The sequence below is a fragment of the Halichoerus grypus genome, chromosome 3 (assembly GCF_964656455.1).
Source record: "Halichoerus grypus chromosome 3, mHalGry1.hap1.1, whole genome shotgun sequence".
Classification (NCBI taxonomy): domain Eukaryota; kingdom Metazoa; phylum Chordata; class Mammalia; order Carnivora; family Phocidae; genus Halichoerus; species Halichoerus grypus.
Window position 1 is genome coordinate 61,197,915 of NC_135714.1, and position 26,381 is coordinate 61,224,295.

The following is a 26,381-nucleotide window of genomic DNA, read 5'->3' on the forward strand; positions in this document are numbered from 1 at the left end:
GTCTCCAGTGGCATCTTCTTCACCAACACTAGGACTCTGGAGAAGACAGTCTGTTTCTCTTCACTACTCTCTGGAGACAATCCTCATGACTCTTGGCGAAGGGCATCCTAAAATGATGATTGTTAAGATTTTTCTCTTCTGTGTTGCGAGGCTTGATCAGCCAGTCACGGAAAGTCTTGTCTCCAAAGTGGAAGATTGGGACAAACTGCTAGTGGCCACCTAGTTTCCCCCTAAATTCAACGAGATGGTGAACCGTTTCATTGTGGAAATGGGATCAAAATACCCTTTCTGTTAAGACACCCCCACCCATCCTCAGAGCACACAAAAGAATATTCTAAGCTATGGCCTTGATTTAATGTGCCAAAGGGTCAGGTTCTGCTCTTCAGTTAGTCACTTCCTAGCACGACTGCAGTAGTGGCCGCCTGAGTCCAGTGGGAGAGTTGGGCCTGCCTTGAGATTCTCTCGTGATTTGAAGTGCTGCATCAGATCTCCTTAATGACTAGAGAATGCAGTGCTAGGACAATCGCTGCAGGGTTGACAGCACAGTGCGCAGTACGGTCCCTTCTAGGAACACCCTTGTGGCGGCCGGATGGCAAGCCCGCGGGCGCTGCCCTCCTGCGTCTGTTGAGCGTGGGGTGCTCTCGGGGCAGTGATACGGCAGTTCGGGATGTGTTTCAGGATCCTTACTCTTTACCCTCAGGTGCCAGGGTTTTAGGGGAAAAGCTGACAATTAAGTAAACAGTAAAGCTGTTGGTAGTCAACTAGGCAGAGAATTAAATCCTGCGGAGTAGCACAGACCGGTGTGGATCTGCACAACAGTTGAGACCCATCACAGGGGGTGGGGGTGAGCACGCACACTCGCCCCTGCCCGGTCTCCTCACGTTGCCTGTGGCAGAAATCACAGTGCACTACTATGGGGACGCACGGAGAGGTTTTAAATTCTACCTAACAAACTTGGACTTTTCAAGCTCTGAGACGGCAGAAAACGTGTCAAGAGAGCAAAGAAGTAAGCACATTTTCTAAGCAATGGAAAGTAGTTGGTGTAGGTGTGGTGTGATTTTAATGGGGTTGGTACAGACCCAAGGGATCAAGGACTCCAAGGGCTGAAACTTTAGTTATGCCAGATTAAGTCTGAGCATAACAACTGCCTGGATTATAATCCAGTTCCAGAAAGCGCTGTGCATGTCGGGAGAGCAGTTGTCACTCCGGTGACATTCCCCGCACAGAGACTAAGAGATTCGTGACTCTTCCAGTGAAGACGAAAGGGAAGTCATTTGGCATCATACCCTTGTTGATCCTAACTAACCCAAGATAAAAATGTGTGTGTGTGCGTGTGTGTGTGGGTGTGTGAGTGTGTGTATGTGTGAGTGGGTACACGCACACGCGGGTCCACATACATAGGAATGGATGACACAGAAAAAGCTGCTGACTCACAGCTTAGGAAACCCAAAGTCAAGTTTTTCTTACCCTGAAGCACTAATGTGCATAAAGGTACATGTTTTAGAACTAAAGATGTTTATAGAAGACCAGCAACGTTCCGAGGATGTTTCCCGTTGCCTGGATGTGCCTTTAAGCAACACAAGTTCCACGAGCTGATCCGCACTGTGCCTCCGTTGGACAAAAGTCTATGTAGTGACAGGCTTCCCCGGGTAGGGAGGTTTCTCCTTGCCCTTTTGATCATTTTAGGTTATTTTCGTCCCAACCTTGGGCCTTAGCGGTGTATAATGCTTTTCATGTTTACATGAAGTATGTGTAAATTCTATTTTAGCCTTATTTATACACTCATGTATTATTAATAGAATTGGACTTCATCTGGTGCACAAGTAGTGACCAGGGTTTGTACCTGACAATGGCACATATTTTTTTGGTAGGTTCTTAACCTTTTCTACAACTTTCCCATTTGAACACTGAAAGCAACTGCCAGTCGCAGAGCTGAGGTGGAAAAGTTAAAGAGCCCCCCCCCCGCCCCTGCCCCTTAGGGCCCCGGGAGAGTTTGGGCTAGAGATGACACAGAAAGTCACCAGGCAGCACTTTGAAAACAAATGGGAGACTCTTGGCCTCTTCAGGTAGCCGGAGGAGATGCCGGGGTCACCATACGTGCCCCTTAGGAGCTGGCTTTGTTTCAGGGAGAAAATTGTTCTAAAAAGATATGCTTATGTAGGCACTTGCTATGCTTCCGCCTGGAAAATGAACTTAGTGTTTCTAATAGTTTTAAATTCTGTTTTTCTATTCTAATGACACGCTCCCTTTTTAACGTAGGTAAGGCTTTATGCTTCTTGACCCGTAGTGGCCTGAAAGCCCGTAGCATTTCCTAAGGTGACAGGCAGAGTCGAGCCAGCCCCGCCTCCTGGCCTCCCCGGCCGGCAGGGTGCCGTCCTTGTTCACGGCGGCCACCGTGCGGCCCTGCCCGGGATAAGATGTTCAGGGGACAGCGTTCTGCCTTTGCGAAAACTCTGCACCGTTGCCAGGAGGCCTGGGTGGTGACGCTTCATCCATCCCGAGAGGTCTTAAAATCCATCATTTTAAAACGGTCTCCGGCATCCGATAACTACAATTTATACGGTCAGCCGCTCATGTTTTATTTTTGATCCTCGCTAAGGAATGAGGTTGCATGGTGCGGACGCGCCTAAAGTGAGGCGTGTGGCTCTCGGGTGGGGTGTTGCACTCCACCTGAGCGAGGGGGCGCCCCCGCGCGGCGGCGGCCGGAACGGCGGCGTGACGGGCCTGCGCCCCTTCGCAAGCACGTCAGAGCATGTCCTCCGCCCACTGTACTCCAGTCCCCGAGCTAACTGTTCAAAGACGTTATTGTAGATTTATTCTCTGACTCCAGCCACTCAGAAATGGAAAGATGCGGCTCTTCTTCAGCACCGATGTGATGCCCAAATCTGATAATGTTTTATGTTATTTGAGAAAATGAACATCAAACAGTAAACCCTTCCACGATAACATGGAGTGGTTTCAAGAAGTCACTCATAAATTCTAAATTACATGCAAATGGAAACTAACCATGTGTTCTTTAATTCAGTATTAAAATTTTGCTTTTGCTTGTCATGTAGAATAGCTTACTCAGATTCGTGGTTTTAATTTCTGTCAATTCCATCATCATTGCATGAGCATTCACCATCACCGAATGCTGGTGCTGGCGCTCCTAATTTTCCTTTCTTTTTTATTTATTATTATTTCTAACTTTTTTGTTTTGTTTTTTAACTTGCAGTGCAAGCTTCACATAAAGCCTGGCAAGCCAAGGATGGTCCCGCATTCACCTGCTTTTGCAGTAATATTGTATCTCTGCCATCTGTGTCCTTTTGTTTTATTTTATTTTATTTTTTTTTTACCCTTCCCCAGACACCAGTAACTATTAACTCATTTTGCTGACTGTTGTTGGGTAGTGGAAAATGATAGAGCAAGAGAGTAACACCAAAAGCTATGTGCAGCTGGACTTTGTTTCTGGAAAGCAGATGATTGGCCTTTTATGCCTGTTCGGAGTGGCAGCAGGAAGCAGGCCTGTGGCTTGTGTTGCTTTGGACCGAGGGATGGAGGGTCAGTGGCTCCATGTCCGTCTGTCGGGAGAACTCACCGCCTCAGCCACTGAACCATAGCCCCGAATACCCAGGACAACAGTTTGTTTCTCTTGATTTCTCATCTCCATGGGGGCAGAGGCCCTGAATTCCCTCTGCCTCTTCTCCATACCTGGCCCAAACCAAGGTAGCTTCCTACGTAGGCAGAATGGTGGGTCAGCTTTTTAGGACTTTTGCATTTGCGTGGATTTTTCATTATTATAATAACATTATTTGACCTGTGTTGTGGGTCTCCTCAGACCGTACCCTCTTACGGCTTTAAAAATGTGTCTGAACCCCCCTCTCTCCAATCCTGGCCAAGTTGGACCGTAATGAGAAAGCTGATTATGTTCCCTTCTATCAGCACAACCTTGACGCTGTCCTAGTCAGCGATCTTCAAGGTCAGGTCAGGTAACATGGCCTCAGAGAAGCATCCTCTACTAAAGATGACAGGCTTTCCACAGCCTCCCTACTGCTTACAATAAGCATTCTTTCATACTCTCCGTGGGCAATGGCCGATTCTAGGACATCAGTACCTCTAATGCTTTTCAATAATCATGAGGAGAAAATTTTCAGAAATATTTCAACTAGAAAATTTGTTATCAACTGTATATCATCTGCAGCCCCAATTCTGAGAGAGGACCTCATCAGTTTCAGGTAGGAATGGGGAGGAACATAACACAAACCCATGAGTGGAGAAGGTAGAAGTTCAGCTGACATCCAGCTTCCTTGCATAGTCTCCTTCTCGTATATGGCAGTAAAGGGAAGAAGAAATAGAACAGCTAGTCTTTCAAGTCCAGTTGTCTTGAAGGAATCTTCTCACCTTTTTCCTCACCCCGACTAGCGCTACGAGCCCATCGCCCCATCAACAAGGATTAGGGCCAGCCCAAACGCCGTGACCCAGACTCCATACCACATTTGTGTGGGAGGGGGCATATTTAATCTCTTTTCTGTATTGTTCCTTTGTGAGGCTTATCCTTTCATCTTCTTGATTTTTCTCACCTCTACTAACAAGAGCCTCCCACCTTCTAACTCTGTAGTCTCCTGTTTCTTACTTGAAAGAATAATATTTCTCATGAACGCCACCTCTCGCTTCCTCCTGGCCTTCACTAGTCATATGTTAGGTAAATAGGACAGGATATACTATATCTCCCTGACCAACACACACATACCTTTTTTTTTTTTTTTTTTTTAATAAGTCTCTAGTTGATTCCTTTTTTTCCCTTCTCTTCATCCTCAACCATACTTTTAGGGGAAAGAAGTTATGGTCTTCCATGAACTGATGTAGACCTAATTAGGTGAAGTAAAGATTGTTTCACTGAAGGCCAAACCAGGCTGGGCTAGAACCTGCAAACTGGAAGCCGCAGTGGTGGTATAAAGACAGGCTTAGGAGCTACTGGACTAATGTTTTTGTTTTGTTTTGTTTTTTAATGATTCTAGTCCAGAGCTAGCTGTGGAACAGCCAAATACTAGACGGCATGCCAATTCTAACCGTGGCTGAATTTGCTCATACGCTGTGCACCAGACAAAAGCTTGAATACTTGTGTTGTATGCTTGTTCCAACTGCTGCTTGTGTGAGCATTTTTGTGCCTTGTAACAGAAAATATACTTGTAAGTTCCAAAAACGGTCACTTAAAATTATCATTTTTAATGCATCACTAAAGCCTTTTTGACAGTGAGCCTAGCTGCAAAAGGCATCCAGCTGACTTTTTGATTCCAAGATTGTTGACTGATTGATTTTTTCCCCCCATGAAGATTTTCACAACAAAATAAACCATATGGAGAGTCAGGGAATAAAAAATCAAAAGAAAGTTCTAGAAGCTCTCTCTCTTTTTTTTTTTTTTAACATGTTGCTTCTGAACTCTTTTTCTACCCCCCATTCCCTGGCCCTGTTTGGTTTGTTGTTGCTGCCCTTCTCTTCTTTCTGTATCTGTGCCTTTTTTCACAGTAGTCCTTGGCTCTGCACGGAATAAATGATACCCTCAAATCTAATTGGATGTGCTTTCGCCTTTGCATGTAAGTACAGTAGTAAGAAAACTTTGAGATCTTTCTGACTTTTTAAAATTAGAGAAACAAATGGGATAGATGGGTTCTCCCCCCCCCCCTTTTTTGGAGGGAGGTAGGGAGGTTTTCGTTTCAGTAGACTTTGTTTATTAAGAAAAAAAGAAAACACTAAATATATTTAAAATAGCCACATTTGTACCTTTCCCACGATAAATACAAATTCAACTTTTCCTTGATACCAATATGGGAGTCAGAAATTGTTCCCAGGCTACATTCCACACAGCCTTGTGGGCATCACTGGATATTACAGAGGGTCCTTGGTTCTGACTATGGAGTAAAGCTAGAATAAGAAACTACCACCTTTCTTTGGAGAAAACCAAGAGGGAAATATTTTTTATGTTAGGTTGCCTTTATGATTGCTTAATTTTTTGCTGATCTTGGTTTAATGGTCTTTCCTTCCTGCTAACTGCTGGCAGTGAACACACCTCTTTTTTTTTTTTTTTTTTTTTGCCAGACAGTTCTAGCTGGCCTCTCCCCATATCTTCTGTTCAACAATAATGACCATTGCTTCTGGATTTTAGGTCCCTATAACGGTTGTATGTGCGGTAGGATGACAGAAAGGCATTTACGAGAATTTACTGGCAGTTAGAGACTATATTTTCCCAGCTTAGGCTCCTTATTAATTGGTCAAAGTTTTGTCCAGAAAGGGGATCTCAACCAGGGGAACATTTAATGTCACATTGGGCACAGGTTACTTATTATCTTCCTTCTCTGCTTTGTAATCTCACCAGCAATAACACTTATTCTTCATATCTTGTGCACCTCAAACGAATGGACTGGGTTTCTTCACTTTCTTGACATTACCCCTAAGTGTTTCACATCCAGACTGTTGAATCTGGGTTTCAGCTGTTAACCAACCCATGTCATACTGTGTGTGTGTGGTCCTTCCAAACCGTCCTTTGAGATCCCTCTGCTTTGCCATTTGCAAGTGTCTGAAATTGTCAATTCTCAGCTTCCAGAAGTCTTGGTTCCACTGACAGGATACATATGTGATGACTCTTTAGTGGAAATTATGACCTACAAAGTCTAGATTGTATGTAGGTATGAAGGGAATTTTTTAAATAAATGAAAAGCTGTGAACAGCATTAGAACTTTGTCTATTTCTTAATTTTAAAATATGCTGATATGCCTTAAACTGTAGTTGTAGACCATTGTCATTTTGCTGTTTGAAAATAACCAATGTGTTTCTAAAAGTGTTGTGTAATCTACTTTTGGTGTTAATGCAGAATTGTCATATATGTAAGCTGCATGTTAGACACTTGTCTTTTTTAAAAACTAAAATAATTGTATTGATATGAAGTCTATCATTTTTTCAAGTGAGGAAGTAATCACGTAGCCACCTTGCTCAGTAATTTGGTGTCTGTTAAGGTAGAGAGCGGTGGGCAGGTAATCTATGCATATATCACTAGTGCCAAGACACAACGTGGGGGAAAATATATTTTTACCCAAACAATGTGTGCCCTCTTGTGAGTTCTTTTTAGTCACTGTTTGGTATGCATATGTACACGTGATTCTTGTATTGGATAAAAGAAATAGGAATGAAAGAGTCTCATGCTTTCCTGCCTTGTCTGGGGGATTTCAAATGCTCCCATGCGGGCAGCAGCACCTGCTCCGAGATCCTTGCCGTGCGGTGTCCTGTACGTCACGTGTGGTCTCTGCCTCCCTTTCTCCCCCATTCCCACCCCCTCCTGTCCCGACTGTTGTCCCTGGCGCCGCGCTGCCCCTGGGCCCAGCGGAGGTAGCCGCTTCTTGCCTGGCCTCTGGCTGCTCACCCCTGGCTGTGCTCACGGAAGTCAGCCCTCTAACTGACACACTGCTGTTCTTCCCCAGTTGTTGTAGAAAAGCTCTTTTTTTTTTTTTAAACTTTAAGAATCAAATTTGAATCTGAATCTTTCTTTTTTCTCCTCTGTAGCTTCTTCTTTATGTAGCCATCCTGTTGACAAGCCCTACTCCCCCCTAATGGACATAGAGCATTAGAAGAGCAGGAGTGTCTGTTCACGCGTGCTGGGGAAGAGTTACCTCATTTCCACCATCGCCTCCTATTCTTTTAAAGTCCGGGTCAATTCCTGCCTTGCTGTTTGTATTTGTCAATGTCTGTTTACAAACCACTGCCCGTAGTGGTTACTAAGGTGACTTTTCACTACCAAAAACAGTAATACTTAATAATGCTTAAAAGGAAATTGAGTGAAAAAGAGAACTTGGGCCAAGACCCAAGGTAGCCATGTGTTGGGATTCTCTTGCTTAGCTGTCATGTTCTTGAAGCTGCCAATCCGAGAACTCACGGACTGAAGACAGCACATACCCTACTCTGAGGTGGTCAGCACCTGCAGGGTCCACAAACTCGATCTCATGTTAACTCCAGACCTCTCTGTCCCATGAGTGACATTCTGAACAGCCCCATCAGGACCCTCAACCATCAATCAGGTCATAAGATCTGGGCAACATTCTCCTTCCTTTTGTTAGTTTTTATGGGTTGTTTTGGAGTTTGGGATTTTTTTTTTTAACTTTTGATATTGCATGAACAGAGATGGCTACAATTTTTTTATTTGGAGTGTTCTATTGATACAATGTTTTTATTTTTCAGCTGACCATCCGCCTCTTGAGAGAGAGAAGTGGGCATCCTTCCTTTAAATTCAGGAACCATTGTTGTTTTATTTAACTCTTTTTCTGTGACCTGCATCCCTTATACAAGTTGTTTTGGGTTTGGGATTCTGTTTTGGGAAAAAAAAATTTTTCCAGTTAGCCAGTTCTGTTTTATGTATTGGTTATTCAAACTTAGTTTGGTATCAAAATTATGCCAGTTTTAAGTTCAAGAGGAAATTTAAGTGAAGTTTTAGTCACAGAATTCTGTTTAAGAATCTCTCCTCATCTCAGATACAACCAAAAAAATCCCTCTGCCGTCACTGGGGTTTTGACCTTTATAAGTCTTAATCATGTTTAAAATGTGTCAGTGTTGGGTAGAGGACTTTTCTGCCTCTAGGACTGAATTTATACTTAAAGGTACCTTAAAAATAACTTTCTGGCCCATCCCTGCCTTTTTATTTATTGGAGGCTGTGCTTTACCTTGTTTCCAGAGTTTTTATATCCCGGACCATGGGAACAAACCCCAGGAAAGTATATAACCTGTCCCAGACAATAGCATCATTACAATGGGTCTGCTCCACATTGTCTTCTCAGTTACCCGGGTGGCTTTCTCTACCATGTCTGTGAAAAATAAATTTGCTGGAATTCACTTAAAATACACCCAACGTACAAACACACACACTTCTGGCAATTGAGGCTGTGATTTTTAATGTTGACCCATTTGTGAGGGACTGGATCAACGCAGGGCTATTGTTAACTTTATTAGCAGTCACCTCTTAGGGGCAGTTTTCATAATCAAGGGATGACTTTCATTCAAATTCAGTTCTATTTTAGAGCATGAACATGCATTTTAAGTTACTTTATAATTTCATTACTTGTTGATAGTCTTTGCTTCTTTCCATCATTTTTCAACCTCATATTAGGAAGACCATAAAAATACTATTGGTGGCATGGGTTGTGTTTGGTAGAGATCCTTAGGAGTGTTCCCGTCTGTTTGAGAATGGTAACATCTGCTTCCGTTGAAAGGTGAAATGATGAAGCAACAGTCCCTGCCTCTTGAGTCACTTGCTTCTTGGAAAGAGGTCATTTAGAGCAATTGGATGAGCTCTGCTGGCAAGAGGCTTTCTTTCTTAGAAAGATACTGTAATTAAATGCAATAAAGTCAGGTTCATCTGAGCCATTAAATGCTCAAAAGAGAAGCGTCAAGAGCCATCCCTTCCACATTACATTATAATGGGTAAAGGTCCAAGTCTGCTAGTGCCGTCACCGGTGGCTTGGGGGCGGACGGGGTGGGTACCAACTCCTAACTGACGCCAGAGCCTGAGGTATGTTTTGTAAGTCAAACACAAACACCCTTCTGTGTGAAACCACTGTAAGCACTAAGTACAATAATTGGATTAATTTTTAGTATTTTAATATGAACTTAACCCCATCACTCATTTTAAAAACAAATTCTGCATCAGGTTGTAAAGACATGTTTTGAGCAATATTTAAAAATCAAACCAGGCACTTTTTTTTCTTTAGAGAAATGTGTATTGTTGCTATTCCCTTTTATTCTCCCATTTTGGCCAGGTTGGAGGAAGTGTGGGGGAACGGGTTACTGTAGGTAGGTTGACCTCTGTTCAACTACCCAGGGAAAGCCGATCACAGACACCACCGGTCAAGTGCACTGTCCTCCCCGTTAAGGTTTGGCATTTTACTTCGGGTGGTTCCTTTTCTCAAGTGTTGATAAAACTGATCGGTTCTCGGAGTTCTCCTGGCTGACCAACTAAGAGCTGTGAAACCATCCCAGGGCTAATTATCATCAATAGTAATGATTTGCTTATCCCAAGCTAGATTGTGGAAAAGAAAAGCAAGAACTGAGTCATCTGAACCCGTTTCCATGGGTAATGGGCCTTTTATTTTTCATTCAGTCTTTTAAAAAAGTATTACTGGATTTCAGAAATAGACTGCCTTATTGCCTTGCGACAAGTCTAGTCTAGTCGGTCTCCTTGAGGTTGGCACAGCACGTGTATAAAGGAGAGGTCTTCTGAATCAGTATCTGCTGAGCTGGTGGGGCAGAAAAAAATCAGGTCATCTTCCCAATGTGCTTGGCCGGAGTTTTCTCCCCATCAACTGTATCTGTAACATGAAACTTCCTTCTTAGTGAATGATGGTTTTTGCCTATTGGCCCAGCTGATAAGTGAACAGTTGTGGATATCTGAAAAACTCAGTACATAATTTTCACTGTATTTAAATGATGTTTCTACACCAAACCTTTTGCTTTGCAGATGATTGTCCTCTTTCCACCCTGGAGACTGACAGTGATGTCAGTGTGGATCACTTTGAAGATCCTTGTACTTGAGTCCTAGGGACCATGGCATTTCGCCCTTGTGATGGACACCATCTGGCTTTCAGATCAGTTTCTAGCAAGTAGCTGAAACTCTCCCCTGGCCGGTGAAGGGATTTAATGTCTTAATTTGAAAAGACTAATTGTGAGCCTTCGTATCCACTCACCTCCCTTTGCAGCTTCCTAGTCTAACAAGTAGCTGCACACAAGCGAGACCTCTCGGTGGCCAGTGGAACAGTGAGGCACAATGGAGATCTCACGTCTACCCCCAACCACTTACCTGCAGTGCTGTGAGTGGAATGGCATTTTGGCTCCACTGTGGAAACTTTCTTTCAAAACTACAGCGCTTAGATCAGAGGTGGCAGAGGCTGTTATAATGAGGTTGGTCCCTGTTCCCCGCCCCCACCCACCCAGACACACAAGTGTGTATAGGGAAGGGAGCGCAGAATAACATGCTAGAGTAGAGTAGAGTTCGGCTTAACCAAGCATTCTCTGTACAATGCTTTCAGAACTGTGAAGGTGCTGTTCTAGCTCTCCTTGCCCTTTATTTACATCCATCCATCCACCTTCCCCACCCTCTGCCTCTCCCCCTTTCCAAATACTTCATTCTCTATACTGTACCAGGCCTACATTAGATGCTGGGGATGTAGCCAAACACTACCTCATGAACACAGCAAATTTTTGGAGCAAAAAAGGTAAGCCCATTCTACGCTAAATTGCTAAAGACAGATTGTATTCTGAAAAGTAAAAGCCCTCTCCTCCCACCTTGCCCAAATTGCTTTTCAGTGGTTGCTTGCTTAAGGTTGCCCTTCATTCTAGAGTGTCTTTGCCCACAAAACATTTTCTGAGAAATGAGAAACCAGTTCACTGGGCCTGTACTTTTCTACTACCCTATTGTTGTGTAATACAGTAAGATCAACAATTCTAGCATTTGACACACTAGGAAGATTGTACTTTACAGTCAAGAGAACGGGAGCAGTTTTTCCCATTTTATCCTTAACTCAGAAGCTCCTGAGAACTAAAAAAACAAGTTGTGAGCTTTTCCCAAATTTCTCTGGTAAGACATCCTTGGTTACCTCTTATTACGCCTTTTCAATAATCCAGAGATGGCAAGAGGGAGGTCTTTGTCCTACCCATGGGTCTTAGGCATAATAGTATATCATAAAAACCACTAAGCTCCTCATTACGAGGAGTGAAAGCTTTTAATTCCTTGATACAACCCATGCTGTTTACGCCTGTACTTCATCTTTTCTGTCTGAATGAATTAGGTCAAATCCAACTCAAACTGAAAGCAGCAAGGTTTGGGGACTTGGAAACTAATCTTCTCAATTGCATTTCTAGGTTATGTTGCAGGACTAGACAACTCAGAAAAATTAGGATTAGTTTTGTAAAACTGGTTCTGTTTTTGTGTTTGGTATGAGACCTATCTGGACACAATCTGCCCTGTACCTCAGCAGATCTTGCTCATTTTCCCTGAGTCCCAGATACACAGGTCGCCTGTGCCTTAAATGATGTGAATTTGTACCTGCAAATGATGTTAACGTTTGGCCACAAAAGACAAGTGTTCAAATGCTCATTCTCATACAGTAAGCCTAAGTAATTCAATTTTTCCTAGAAACTTAAAAAGATGCTTTATTTTCCTAGAAGCACCATCTAGTGGCCAAAGCTCAAAACATTAATATGGAGCATAGATAGGAGACCTCCTCTTATTAACAACTTAAAGGCTAATTTCTAGAATTTTGGAGGCTTCAGAATTAACAGTTGTTAGACAACACTTCACATTAGCAAATATAACGGGGTAAAAATTCTTAGCTATGTGGCATTAGACAATTCTCTAACCCTCAACTTGCTAATGCAGACCAGGGATACGATCTTTCAGGATGGTTGTGAGAGCAGATGGCACAGTATCTTCCTTCCCTTTCCAGCTGAAAATGTACAAACTACCTTAAGGATGACGATAAGCTCTTCACCATGTTAGCCAAGAGTCAGCAGCTTAATCACATCGTTAAGTGAAAGGCCACTGTGGTGCTCTGGGCAGTAATGCTCAAGCATGACTGACTTTATTTCAGGAACTCCAGAAAGAGTAAATTAGGAAGCTTGAAAATCCAGGTATGTAGAGTACAGAAGACACACATACATGTTGTTTCTAACAAACAGGAGAAAAGAAATGCTGCTACTTAGGGAGCAGACACCAATGTCTTAATTCCCTCAACGGCGGAAACATTAAGCTCAGTCTCCTCAGCCGGGCCGAGTGAAGAGCTAAGCTCTAGCTGGCTTCCTTCAAGCCAAAGGCTGTGTCAGGAACATTTCCAACAAATCGGTTTTATTTTTATTGGCACTTGGGAGCACTCAGTGCTTCCCTCCCCCCACACACTAATAAATCATCTGTAGAAAAGAAGATATTCAGTTCTCCACAGGTAACTTTGAATGAAAAATATTTAGCTGCTTCACTAAAGTTCATCTTCAAGAGTCAGAGGATGCACTTTTTCTGTTAAAATGGAAGATCAGAGAATAATTTATGCCCAATCATCAAGTTTATTCCCTTGCCTTTGTGGAGGCTTCATGGAATGAAAGGCTAAGCATCAGGAGACACCAATTACCCATAAAGTTCGTTCCCAAATCTTGGAACAGTTTGTGATGTGATGCAAAGACTGGCATGCGCTCACAAACTGTTCCACCAGATGAAAAGTTACGATTTGGAAGGTGAGAAAAGGACACACAAGAAAAACTCTTACGTCAAAACCTACATTCCTCAGTCACACTTAAATCCCCTTTTCATGTTTTATTTTCTTTGGGCATATATTTGGGATTTTTATCATTTCTGTAGTTGAAATACCAGTGTCTAGCAATCAGGAATTTGTGCCACTTTGCAAGCAGAAAAAAGTTAAAGATAACAAAGGTTAAGGACAACTTTTATTGCTACCAGAGGCTTTTATCATCAGTCCATGGTTCTGACTGCAATACCTTCTTCAGACTGCACAGGGAGCTCAGGATCCAGAAGTCATTAAGAGAAATACAGGGAGGGTGAATAACTTGCATCAAGAAAATACTAATAGCTTAACATAAATCTAGGGTACTGAATTCAGTTATTACACGTTACAGACCCCAATCATAGAGCTGCCCCAACATCTAGACAGTCTCTCCTACTGATTATAAATGAGTGAAAACTGATCAGTTACCAAAAACAAAACAAAAAAACCAAAACCTTAGTTGTTACATGTTTCTTTGGTGAGCACCTGGATATATTTATCACAAATTCTTTTATACAAAAGTCAAAAATGCTTTCAACAAATCTAAGAGTATCCTAATTACATGCCACTTTCAAGTTCCAATTTAAGATAAACAAAAATGAAAACAATAATTTTGTTTCCAACCTCCAAGAATTGAAATGAGACAAACACAAAATCAATGTGGTAATGCCAGTCCTTTTTCTATTACCACCTCTCATTCATATGGGGCAATTCTGAAGTACCCTTTTCGGATTAATTTGAATCCTGGATTAAACATGGCTGTCACACAAATAATTTATTCACTAAATCGCTAAAAAATGATTTTGAGGGTTTCCTAATCAGTGGAAGTCAGGCTATAGATCCACATGCATAAAGTTCATTAAGTATTCACTAAAGAAGCAAGCAAAAACGAGGAAAATTAAATCAGGATGCTGGAGACAGGGTGTGTGCCAGCTATGAATTTTGGAACTTTAAAAAAACACTGCATATGAATCTGAGATGGGTCAATCTCCATTACATTTTAGCAGAGAAAAGGATGGAACTGACAAACACTACAAGATATTTTTTTACTTTAAAAAAAATTTGGATCTTTTGAATTTCACACTTTTGGTCTTTAAATGCTTAAATGATGTTGATTCTAATTTGCCACACAAGTAAACGGGCTTTTTCTCTGGCTCACTTCAAATTGGCCTGCTAAGGTATACACCTGTATATAGCCTTTCCTGGTTTTCCCATGTTCCCATTCCCAGAGTAGTCTACCTTAGTTTGCACTGGAAGCTACATGACAGAAACTGGCTGCAAAGGTGGACAAGGGGAAGCATGTCCCTCTTGCCTTGATAAATCAGTGCCACATACAGAACCCACATTTTCCGAAGCATTATCTTCATTATAGAGCCGTTTGAGTCCATCATAGAAGTCATCCACTTCCATCTCCTCTACTTTGCGTTTAGCAGAGGTATGCTTGCACCCACGGGCAGCTGGGGGCTGATGGCAGAAGGCTGCCGCACCTCTGACTGGCACTTCCGGTTTGCTGTTGTCCTTGGAGAAATCTAAATCTGGGCCTGCGACAGAGGAGGGATGTAATCTGAACACTCCTTTGTCACAGGTCACCAGGGTGTGCTTGAGGGGACGGTAGACGTAAACGGAATTTAGAGGCAGGGAAGACTGCAGAGAAGAAAGGTGGTGCACCACAAGCTCCCGACAGTGGATCAGTTGGGAGCTCTCCATCTGGGCCCGGAGGAAAAAAACCAGAGTCGATCATTTAATTAATACAGACTACTCTGTCATTTCGCTGGCCACTTTCCCTCCCTGTGCCCTCTGTGCTCCCCAGCTTTCTTTTCTCTCCCCACACAGTCTATCTGAAATTCATCGATCCCTCCAGCCTACCCATCATCTTCTTAGGAAATGTGTCCAAATCTGTACTTCTAATGTCAGACTCTTTGGAACTTAAGTTCTGTATTTGCAAATATATGCTGAACATCTTCATGAAAACAAACTATTCTCTTTTGTTCACTGTATATATCCAACATCTACTTTTGTTCAGTCTGTTCCCTCTGTCTAGAAGACCCTTCAAAGACCCTTCACCTCACCCTCTTTGCCTCTTCTATTCTCTTCACGAAGACACAGGACAGATAAACACAAAATTAAGAATTTAGGGAAAAAACCAGAGCCATGAAAAAATTTAAGGGATGGGGACAATGATTTGGCTAAGAATTTAAAACAATTTAACTATTTTGTTTTTAAAATAGCAAATGAGAACTTTTGATAAATAATATTTTTGTAGAAATCAGCAAGCTTGATAACATTAACAAGAAATGTTTTTGTTTAATTTGGAGGTTTCACTAATTCCTTCTTATCCTTCAGGATAGTTTAGGTATTCTGTCTGAAGCCACCCCTGACTCTCCCTGGCCCCCACACCCAAACTCCAGGGTCATCTGTTTCTATTTCAACCTGTCATCATACACCACATTGTATTAAAATAATCTACTTAACCATTTAGCTTTTCCTTTATAGACTATAAGCCCCCAAAAGGCAGGCATTGTATCGTATTCATCTTTATTCCTTAAGTTTCTTTTCTAGCACAACGACTACACATGAAAGGCTTTCAAAATCCTCCCTGTGGACAGTCTCTCTGTCCTACTTTCCCTAGCAACACATTTCTCCCCTATTCAAATATTTTAGCTGCACCCCAGTGCCTACCAGAAATAAGCTAACCTCCTTAGCTTGGTATAAGGCTCTTCACAATCTGACCCCAACCTTTTTCAGCCTTATTTCCTGGCATATCCCAAACTGTGCTCTCCATTTCTGCCAAACAGGCCTGCTCTCTCTATTCTGTGCAAATCTTGCCCTTTCTTACTCTATCCCTGCTCATCCTATTTCTACCTGTTGAAATTGTATAACCTATTCCGGCCAGGTCTGGCTAAATGCCGCCATCTCCAGGAAGCCTACTTAGACTATTAACTATCCAGTCCACTTTCCAGTCTTGTGTATTTTATAAGTATTTTTAGACATTTCTTAACCACATCTTATTCATACCCATACAACCTACAGTACACAACATGACTGTTTGCAATACCACAGAGAAAATAAAGGAAAATAGCATGATCTGCAAGAACAACGAACACATCCGGTCACAAGACTGTTTTTATCTCTAAAAATATTCATTACTTGTTACCCAGGAAAGTATCAGTGGAAAGAAGAATGAAAGGCAGATGTTATCATCACAGAACAAATGTTAAAATGCCTAAAATTGTCAGAAACAATACACAAAAATGAAATGACCATTTTTAATTTCTACCATTTGGTTCACTAATTTTTTTCCTTGTTTGAAAGACACTAGATAACACCCTAAGGGTAAAATACTACTAGCTAGTCTTAGAATTTATTTTTTCCCTTAAAAGAATTCATAATACTTAAAGATAGTCCCCAACTATTAAGCTTACAACTGTAGGCGAGGGCTTATCATGTCCCAGGGATGCAGAACAAGCTGAGCCATGCTAAAAACAAGGAAACAAAAAACACAGAAGAGGGACAGGGCTTTAAAGCTCTTTCAGGAGATAGGTACCCTTGTCAATACTTCAAGAAGCTTGTAAAAGGGAGGTCAGAGAAGTGAAAGACAGAAATTGGGAAGCGAAAAAAAGGCTAGAGTATAAAAATTATTTCTGAAAAGCACCTACTCTAACAAACTGTTCCTTAGCAAATGACTAATACTTGGGGGCCTAGAAAAGTAAAATATTAGAATATTGTGATATTCTCATGCCTTGGTCACTGGGCATAATGCCACAGCAGAATTCTACAAAGTAGAGTTCACACAGATGGTACTGGTTTGAAAAAAGACATACATTTCAAGTAAAAGGAAGACTATGCCACTATAATCTTTCTCTGTGCGAAAAGGGAACAGGAAGTTATACAGCTGATCCTGAACAACACGGGGCATTTAGGGGTGCTAACTCCCACAGTCGAAAATCTGCATCTCATTTTCAACTCCCCAAAAACTTCATTAATAACCAGTAACAGTCAATTAACAGATATTTTGTATGTTATATGTATTATATACTTACAAGAAAGCTAGAGAAAAGAAAATGTTATTAAGGAAACCATAAGGAAGAGAAAACACATTTGCAGTCGTGTACTGCGGTGCAGTTCAAACCCGTGCTGTTGAAGAGTCAACTCTAGTTTAGAAAATGACAGGGCAAGAAAGACATTATCAAACCAACACCATCTATATGAACTCTATTTCCATCCAACTAAGTCTTTTGTCCAAAATAACACATCAAAAGAAATTCCTTCTAATCTACTACCTGAATTTGTTCTAAGTAAACAAATCGAGTGTGACCCTTGTTGAGATCCAGTGGAGGAAAGAGAACAAGCACCTAAACTGGAATTACTACAACTTCAGACACCAGACAAAAGTCCTCTAATGAAACTGTTATCAAAAGATTTAAAACGAACTCATTCTAATTGCGGGATGTTCAGAGGACATTTATTGTTACTTTTCATGACTATCTCCTCAAATTTCAAATAATGGTTACCATTATTGGTGTAGAAAAACAAACACCACTGTAATGCAGCTCACCAAGGAAGGTGGAACAGGAAGCACGGGAAGTTTGCAGGGCAGACATGCAGATGGGTTACTGATGAAGGGGGCACAGGAGAGCAGGACATACATGACAGGTTCAGATGGCCCCAGGTAAGGCAAGCAGCACGAAGCACTGAAAATACCTGCTGCAGCAGTCTGACCTGAGGCACCCTCAAGAACTGGGAGACCCTGGTGGGGATGGCCTGCTTCTCTAAGTCTCCACTCTGGCTTTAAACTACACCACGGCCAAGAACATCTGCTCTGACGACTGTCTAGCCTAGGGACTAGGGAAATGACCACACTTAGTCAGTAGAGTTAATATCCTGAGATTCTCAAGGTGGGTCACATTAGTCAGAAAGAAGGATGTGAGTATAGCTACAGATGTCAAGCAAGGAAAGAAGGGATAAGAGAAAGAGGGGAGCCATCCCAGAAAGGTGACCAACAGTTAGCATGGAGCTAAGAGAACAGGGGTAGGCGACTAGGAGGAAGGCTTGCCTTTCAAACCAGGAACCCTCGCTGTACTTGGTCTGCAGTCCCAAGCGAACAAAGGCAGAGCCAGTGAGAGCGGCCCCCTTACAGCATGGCACGTCTCTGATGGACACTGGTAGTCCTCTCAAACAAGGACACGGGCAAACATGGCAGAAGTAATTATGGCATGATCTCACCAATACGTTGCAAAAATTTCCTGTACTAGAACCGAGAATCCAGGAGGAATATTTGATGGCCTTATCACACATCTAACTACAAGATATTAGACCTGGTATTCCCACCTAAACACAGGTGAACTTACAGCAGAGACATCACTGAGCCTTAAAGACTCAGGATCCATCAGGTTTGGGCCACATATATTGGCTATCAGTCCCAGTTGATTTTAGAGAACTGTTAAGAACAAGTCCCAAAGTCTGTGGTGTTGTTTTTAACTCTCTTCTCCATTATAATTTGAATACCACATGGGGCAGAGGCCTTTTTTCATTTTTTACAATCACTGTATTCCCCAGTGCCTAGATCATAGATTTTTCAATAAATGTTTGTGGACCATAACTATTCGTATAAGAGAACTGAACACTGGTTTTCAAACTATGTCCAAACAGCTTGCAGAAGGGAAGAGGCCATGTGGATTGACTGCACCCAACAGGTCTCTGCCCCAAATACGTATTAGAGAGTATTACTTTTCTAACTTTATATTCTGGGATTGTGTGTGTATAAGGTTTTGCTGGAGTCAAGGGAAGGATTCTAGTTCTAAAAGAAACTCTGAAAACCACCAAACTAAATCTTTAAGGTGTATATGGGAAAGCACTGGTTCTCTACTAAGCAGTCCTGGTTGTCTTTGAGAAAGTCCCAAGTTCCCTGAACTGCAGGTTTAAAATAAAGGAGTTGAATGAAATGATTTCTAAGAAGATTCCTTCAAATTCTAAGTCTGTAATACTCCTTCAATAAGAAGGAACAAATTTCAATGAACATTCTTCTTACAGCACCAAAACACCAGAAGACTCATGAAAGAGAATAAGCATATCCTCTAGTATTTTTTTAGTGGAGAACAAGCTCTCAAAGCTACAGAATACAAATTCTATTTACAACAGTCTTATTATTTATGCTTCAAAGTCTGTCCTTTCTTTGTGACAGTAACACTTCATATAGCAAATTTTCTCTGTACTGGCTTTGGGAATAGGCACAGAGACCAAGTCAGAGCATTTAAACATGTCAATTGTTCCAATAAAAAAATGGGAAACGAAATGCAGAGGTTTTCTATTAATATCCCTTCTCCTACTTCCACAGTCTAATGTAAATGATTAACATTCAATTTCACTTAACAACACTGTAGGTAGGAAAGTATATTTCCTGTGCCACACTATTGTTATATGGTGGTTTATAATAATTTCTAAAAATCCTCACTAAACAGCAACTATCTCCTAGAATTATTTCCACTATAGCATTTATTTCAATGGAAATACTTCTCAATTATAACAATCTAAGATATGCTATTAAAAGAAAATGTCTCCCTTGTAAAGGAGAAACAGCCTGTGTTACCACCAACATCCTATGCCTGTCCCGGGGATGTAGAGCAAGCCGAGCCACGCTAAAACCAGTGGAACAAAGCACACAGAAGAGGAATGGGCCTCTAGCTAATATATTGCTCTGATCATCAACGTTTTTATGAAAAGACCCTCAATCCTTCTCTGCTCACAGACTAGGGTCTGAAATTCTCAGAGCTGAGAGGTAGTACTGAGGTACTTAAATGTCTGCTAACTTTTACAGTTCATATCTATGACATATCTTATAACACATCAAATTCAAGTATTGTTCTGTTTTTCTTTTATAGTATTCTAAGTTTTGTAAGTTCGATAACTGCAGCTCTTTTTTATTATAAAATGTAATTACTTAAGCTCAGAATTTAAGTCTTTTCTCTAAATAAAATCCGATAACATAAATCAGAGTAACTTCATCAAATAAGAATAAATAGGGACATATAAAGGGAAAGTAGATCCGTAAGTCTTTTATGGACTCATTTGGCAGAGGACTATGGTCTGCAGCAGATGTAAACTTTTTTTTTTTAATTTTTTTTATTGTTATGTTAATCCCCATACATTACATCATTAGTTTTAGATATACTGTTCCATGATTCATTGTTTGTTCATAACACCCAGTGCTCCATGCAGAACGTGCCCTCCTCAATACCCATCACCAGGCTAACCCATCCTCCCACCCACCTCCCCTCTAGAACCCTCAGTTTGTTTTTCAGAGTCCATCGTCTCTCATGGTTCTTCTCCCCCTCCGATTTCCCCCCCAGATGTAAACTTTTAAATTCTATTTGGTGACATGAATAGAACCAATAAGCTTATCCAAAGTAGTTGCTAACATATAGCACCTTTACTAACTTTCCATTTGAATGAGAATTTTCTCCACTGAAACTCCTGCATTTTATATAGATAATTGATAAAAAATTTAACTGGCCTATAACATTTTATGCCAATTTGCAGAGAGAAGTGATGGAAAAATCTTAGGCAATAATAGGAACTACCAGGACAAAACCTCTTTCAGAAAGATGGCTTCTACTTGCCAAAGTCTAGTACAAATACTTCACTTCCTAGCCAACAATAAATTATTTGCTGGTCTAAAAAGCAAATAGTAGAAATATAGAAAGAAGTACTATGATGAAACCTACAAATGTAGCTAGGAAGGTTCTTCATACAAAACAAAAGGACAATGTATTATAGAGAATCTTACTAATTTTTCAAGATTCTTAAAAAAAAGATTTTAAGTAACCTAGAAGAAGGGTTGAAAAGAAGCAAGAAAATACTAAGCTTTTATAAGAGAAAAAAGTTCACCTAGCCCATAAGTTTAAAGTGTCTATTACTTTACTCTTGTCTCCTCTTCAAAGTGGTTTGCCATTACAAGATTAGATTGTCTCTTAGTTTTATAATCATGTACGTATCCCAGTAAGAGACGAACTTAAAATGGACACTTACTCTGACTGACACCTACCTGTGCTTTCTGAAGCAGTTCAATGGTAAGAGGAAGCCAGTCAGGAATAAGTTTCTCCATTTCCAAACTGACCATGGCCAGAGCAAGCATGGATCCTTTGAATTGCAGAAGTTGGTTGCAGGCCATACAGTGAAGGAGCTGCTTGGTGAGGACTGCCAAATGTTGAGAGGGGCTCAGTTTGGGCAAACTGAAAAGTAACTGAGGCCTAGTTGACACTGCAATGGCATGGAACTGAAAAAAACCACAAGAACATCATACTAGTTTTACTTAAAGTTTTAGGTAAATTATATACAGAAATTGATGTAACCTCAGGTATTACTCAATTTCTTAAGTTTGTAATTTTAGCTTCATGAAATCTGACACAGGATAATATCCTAATTTCTAATTTTTCTTTTTCTAAAAGTCACAACAAATGAGTGGGCACTCTACTTTCCTAAGTTACTAAGACTACATATTCCCACAGAAAACTAAGAGAAAACTAAGAGACATTAGGTGTATTTACAATGTGAAGAAAATCCAATGGTGTAGCTGTGTGAAGATCCCAATTCAACTTATCCAGAATAATCCTCTCCATCCTCAGAATTTCAGATGAAGAACATCCACAGAAACTGTCTCTTGCCAACACCTTCAGTACTGGAATTCTCTGTCCAAAACAAAGCGGAACGGGGCAGAGTGAAGAGGAGAGAAAAAAAATAAACTAATTTTCAGTTTTTGTTCTGGTAAACAGAAAGCAAGTAAATAAATGGAGAGAAATTTTCAAGAAAGAGATGTAACTAATTTTTAAAGGAGAATATTTACCTCATCCTCCTCAACAGTCTTGGCAGCTAGGAAAAAACAGCTGATTGCAATACAACTCAAGTATTTTGGATGGGCCTATAATTTTGAAGAGGGAAAAAAGCAACATCAGTGGTTTTTAGAAAGTTAAAAGAGTTTATTTTTAAAAACTAGATATGCACGTCAGACAAGTATGCACAAAATTCTAAGGAATAATTAATCTGATTCCCACCTATTGCTTTCTAAGACCAGGGCTAACTTTTAACTTCACAACCCTAGCCATAATTATATTCTATGAAAATACTAAGATATTATATAGTTAAAAGTTCAACCAATGCTAGTTAGCCAAAGTTAAATATCTATCTAGCAGAGAAGAACTTACTCTTAGAAGACAATTTACTTAATAAATAAAATTCCAAAAATTAAAAATCTATTTGTACATGTGTGTGTTTTGTAAGCTAGTTTTACTCTCTTTATCTGTCATATCAGTAATACTACCATACTAGATGTTAGGGGAATTAAAGAGAAAGAGACAATATAAAATAAAAAAGACTATAAACCTATTCCAGATGCTTTAAAAAAACTATAGGGTGTTAGCGGGGGAGTAGAAATTTTCTAATTAAGTGTTCACAAAAACAAGTATATATTCAAGTTCCATGGTGAGAAAGAAAGGCTCTTAAATTCATCATCAATTAGTAGGAGGAAAAAACTTTCTAAACGGTTTGACATGCATAGGAAGGCTTGAATTTGCCTGTTTTCCTTATCTAAGATAAGGTAGGACTACTTTCTACCTCACTGTTAGAATAAGGGTTTGCCAAACCCAGCATCAGAATCCAGTTTTAAATAACCAGAACAATTAACTCCAATTACATTGAATGATACAGAGGTAAGTTACATAACACGAAGAAAACCTGTTTCGATATTTATTTTATACTTAAATATTACATTCCTGTGAAATTAGGGAAACCTTCTGATGACCTGATGTGGCCTTGATTAAGTAACTTATTTAAAAAACACACCAGTGACCACTGCCTCAGTGTAAGTGGCATACTGTCTAGGAACCTTCTAGTCCTCTGCCTATATGAAAAATAAAAGCTGGTTCAATAATATCAATATTTTTATTTAATCATTAATATTAATCAGACATTGTAATTTAGAAAGCACTTCCAAAAATACGAGTCTATCTATTATGTCTCAGAAGGGACACCACACAAGTGATATAGGAAGTGAAGGCGTATCTTGTAGCTAAGACAGTTTTCCAGGATCCCTTATTTCCCCAAGTATACAACAGGTCAAATCCTTGAGGTAATCAGAGTTCACTACAAAGAAGAGCCCAACAGTTAACAACTGAAGGTAGGCAATGCAACTCCTAAATCAAGGGCACCAATAAATTTCATAGTAAAAATAATCCCAATAGCAAGTATGATCTTTTTTTTTTTTTTTCAACAAAGAGTAGTTCTAATTCCTGGATGTACACCAGAATCATTTGTGCAATTGTTTTTGCTTCTTTAAATACAGACATCCAGATCTTACCAACTAGGGATTCAGATTCAGTAGCTCTGGGACAGGGCTCAGGGTCCATACTTTTAAAGAGCTACATAGCACTTTCTTCTGCACAGCTAGGATTGAGGCTCTATTCACTGCTGCAGCCTTGTATGGTCTGCTTTAAGTCCCTTTATTTAAACTTCGACTACATTTTAGGTTAATTGTTTCAATATAGATTAACCATCTAAGTAAGAGAATTTTAGGCGAATAACATGACAGGACCCATTAAATAAGAAATATGAAAAAATGAAATACTTGGCAATTCTCTAACTGATCCAGAAACTTCCCCAAATCTGTTTAAAATGTTTAATAATAAGGTAAGAATCTTTTCTATGACAGAAGCTATAATAAGGTCATTAATAGCTTGTGAAGAACATAAAAACCAAGAAAGGACACTAAGCTTAAACTCATCTTTCTCTGTGAAAAGGAGGTTAGCTAGAGTCAGAGGATGGGAGGGGAGCCTTGATAGTGAGATAAAAGTAGGTATGTCAGAGAACCTAAATTTCAGGCAATTAGTATCATTATAAATAAGGGTTCTTTAAGTCTCTTAAGAGTACAAGTGTGAAACATAAAAGATAACTGAGTGGCCATCCAAATTCTTCCACTCCATAATTCTTTGACTTCTATTTTTCATACTTAATAACAAAGAGTACAGTATCCTTAGCATTGAATTCACAGTTCCCCCAGCTTACATATACCTGGGCATACAAATGACAACAAATGAATTGCTTTTCTACTTTTTCATGCCTTGCCATTAAATAAATGCTAACTTTCTGATTTAAATCCATTGAGGGCCTACTATGACCAATTTCACATAATATAACCAATGATATATTATACCAACAGAGACAATATAAAATTTATTCCTGTATTTTTGTACACTATCATTCAACAAAAATAAACCAAACTTATTTTATGCTCAGTTCATCTTATTATATTCCAAATGCATGCCTCTAGAAAGTATTTATATATTTTCAAAACACAACACAGTATAGTCAATAACTAAGTAGTGACAGAAAAAAATGTGTAATAGGCTTATACTTTTCTAGTCTAGTTCACCAATAACATCTAGTACACCAATGTGTTAAAAGATGACTAAACATTCTGCTGATGATATACTGTTTGTATTAAAATCAGGAAATCAAAAACTTCATAGGTTAAGTATATGTTATGAATACTGGTAGCAAAAATAAAATTACAGAATACAATTCAAAACATTTCTAAAAATTTACAGCAATAATGGAAAACATCATGCCTTCTTATAGGGACATAGATCATGTCCAAGAAGGTTGTGCACTCCTTGTCACTTTCTAGAATATTTACTAATTGCCCCTGGTTTAGTATATAAACCCTCAAACAAGAGGCTGTGTTTAAGTGTATCCTAAAATATTTACCTTTACAGTAGCTAAAAACCTGTCCAAAAGACTGCTAGCCAGAGCAAATGTTTCTGGGTAAAGGTTGAATTGGTACTTGAGTTTGGCCAGCCACTGAATCACTTCATCTCTCTGGGATGGAGAAACATTCTACAAGGGAACAATTAAAAGATAAAATAAAAATAAAAAAGAACAAGTGAGGTTCCAAGTTATCAAGAATGAATTCTCTCTTAAAAGATTAGCAAATGCTGTGGAATACGTTTATATGTTAAAAATGTTTTTAAGTTTACTCAAAATCTATCAAACTTAAGATGTACAAAGATAAAACATTATGTACTGGTCATAGCAATTTATCAATATCCAATATTCTCATTGTTTATTAAATAAAATCTTCACAATGTCATCTCACTATATACCTACATTTTAATTAAACAAAGGTGTCCAGAGAATATAACACTTTAAAGGTTAGGTAACATTATTATCAACTGACAGTAGTTTTAGAATTAAGTTTCCCAGTTCTGGAGAATAAGAAAATATAGTGAATTTCTTTCTAAGGCAGCAAATAGCCATTAAACCATCTTAGGAAATGTAAATGGAATATGGTAATAGAATGACAGCCCATTAAAAACAAAACTAAAGTCAACAGGAATAAATTAAAGATATCAGGGACAATAGGTGAATTATACATTTAAAGATCATGGAAGAATACTGAAGGGGAAATTCACCTGAACTAATTTACTAATGGAGAGATTATTATACAAACATATGACATTATTGCTTCCTACATATTATTTTAAACTGCTGAGTACAGGCTTAATTTTTAGAAGCTACACACTTTAATGCAATAATGACTTAGCTATCTTTACTCTTGAGTTTTGTAGGCACTATAAAAAAATACAAAATAAAACAAACCTAATAATAATCTACTTATAATAAATGAAACAGATCCATGAGAACTACTTCAACCAGGTAAACACAATAGAGTACAAAAATGACTCTGTGATTAGTGGAAAAAAGTATTTTCAATGAGTGAGGGTTCCAGACAAGTAAAGGTTTAATCCAAGCACTGCATCTTTGTAATTACAACCATTTTAGATGGAAATCCTTTAAAATATATTATTTATCTCATTCCTTAGAAAGTAGAGAGACCATAGCTTAAACCTCTTTCCTGATTACTCTAGGTCAATTTTATGAAATTAATTCCTATATCACAGAGAGATACATTAAGAGCCATGAAAGCATGGTGGGCTGTATATCTTAATAATGTATCTCCTCAAACAGATATTTCAGTTGGAATTTCTTCTCTCCTTCCTCTTGGCTTTCTTTAGTGTTGTGAGAAATACATGACTCAGTGCTCATTATAAT

At 39.7% G+C, this 26,381-nt stretch overlaps 2 protein-coding genes across 14 annotated transcripts in view; one reads left to right on the forward strand and one right to left on the reverse strand.

The window, feature by feature from the left end:
* SEPTIN11 (septin 11) overlaps positions 1–8,363 on the forward strand; it is an 88,253-nt gene extending 79,890 nt beyond the window's left edge. The window contains exons 10-11 of one of the 11 annotated variants that reach the window (XR_013446392.1): positions 3,215–5,573; positions 7,534–8,363. Coding sequence is in view for 9 of the 11 variants with exons in the window: in XM_078068809.1 (XP_077924935.1) it covers positions 5,506–5,530 (25 nt within the window). In the remaining 2 variants the exon portion in view is untranslated. Of the gene's footprint in view, positions 1–3,214; positions 7,075–7,533 lie in introns of those variants that run through there. The other 10 variants (XR_013446393.1, XM_078068809.1, XM_078068810.1 and 7 more) reach the window with 10 other exon arrangements.
* A 5,065-nt stretch (positions 8,364–13,428) lies between these two features.
* The window catches only part of CCNI (cyclin I), a 33,067-nt gene continuing 20,114 nt past the window's right edge, over positions 13,429–26,381 (reverse strand). For all 3 annotated transcript variants that reach the window (XM_078068819.1, XM_036122764.2, XM_078068818.1), the window contains 5 exons: positions 25,038–25,166; positions 22,123–22,197; positions 21,827–21,967; positions 21,325–21,555; positions 13,429–14,990 (listed from right to left, as the gene is read on the reverse strand). In XM_078068819.1, the coding sequence (XP_077924945.1) occupies positions 14,541–14,990; positions 21,325–21,555; positions 21,827–21,967; positions 22,123–22,197; positions 25,038–25,166 (1,026 nt within the window). In that variant the 3' untranslated portion in view covers positions 13,429–14,540. The remainder of the gene's footprint in view (positions 14,991–21,324; positions 21,556–21,826; positions 21,968–22,122; positions 22,198–25,037; positions 25,167–26,381) is intronic.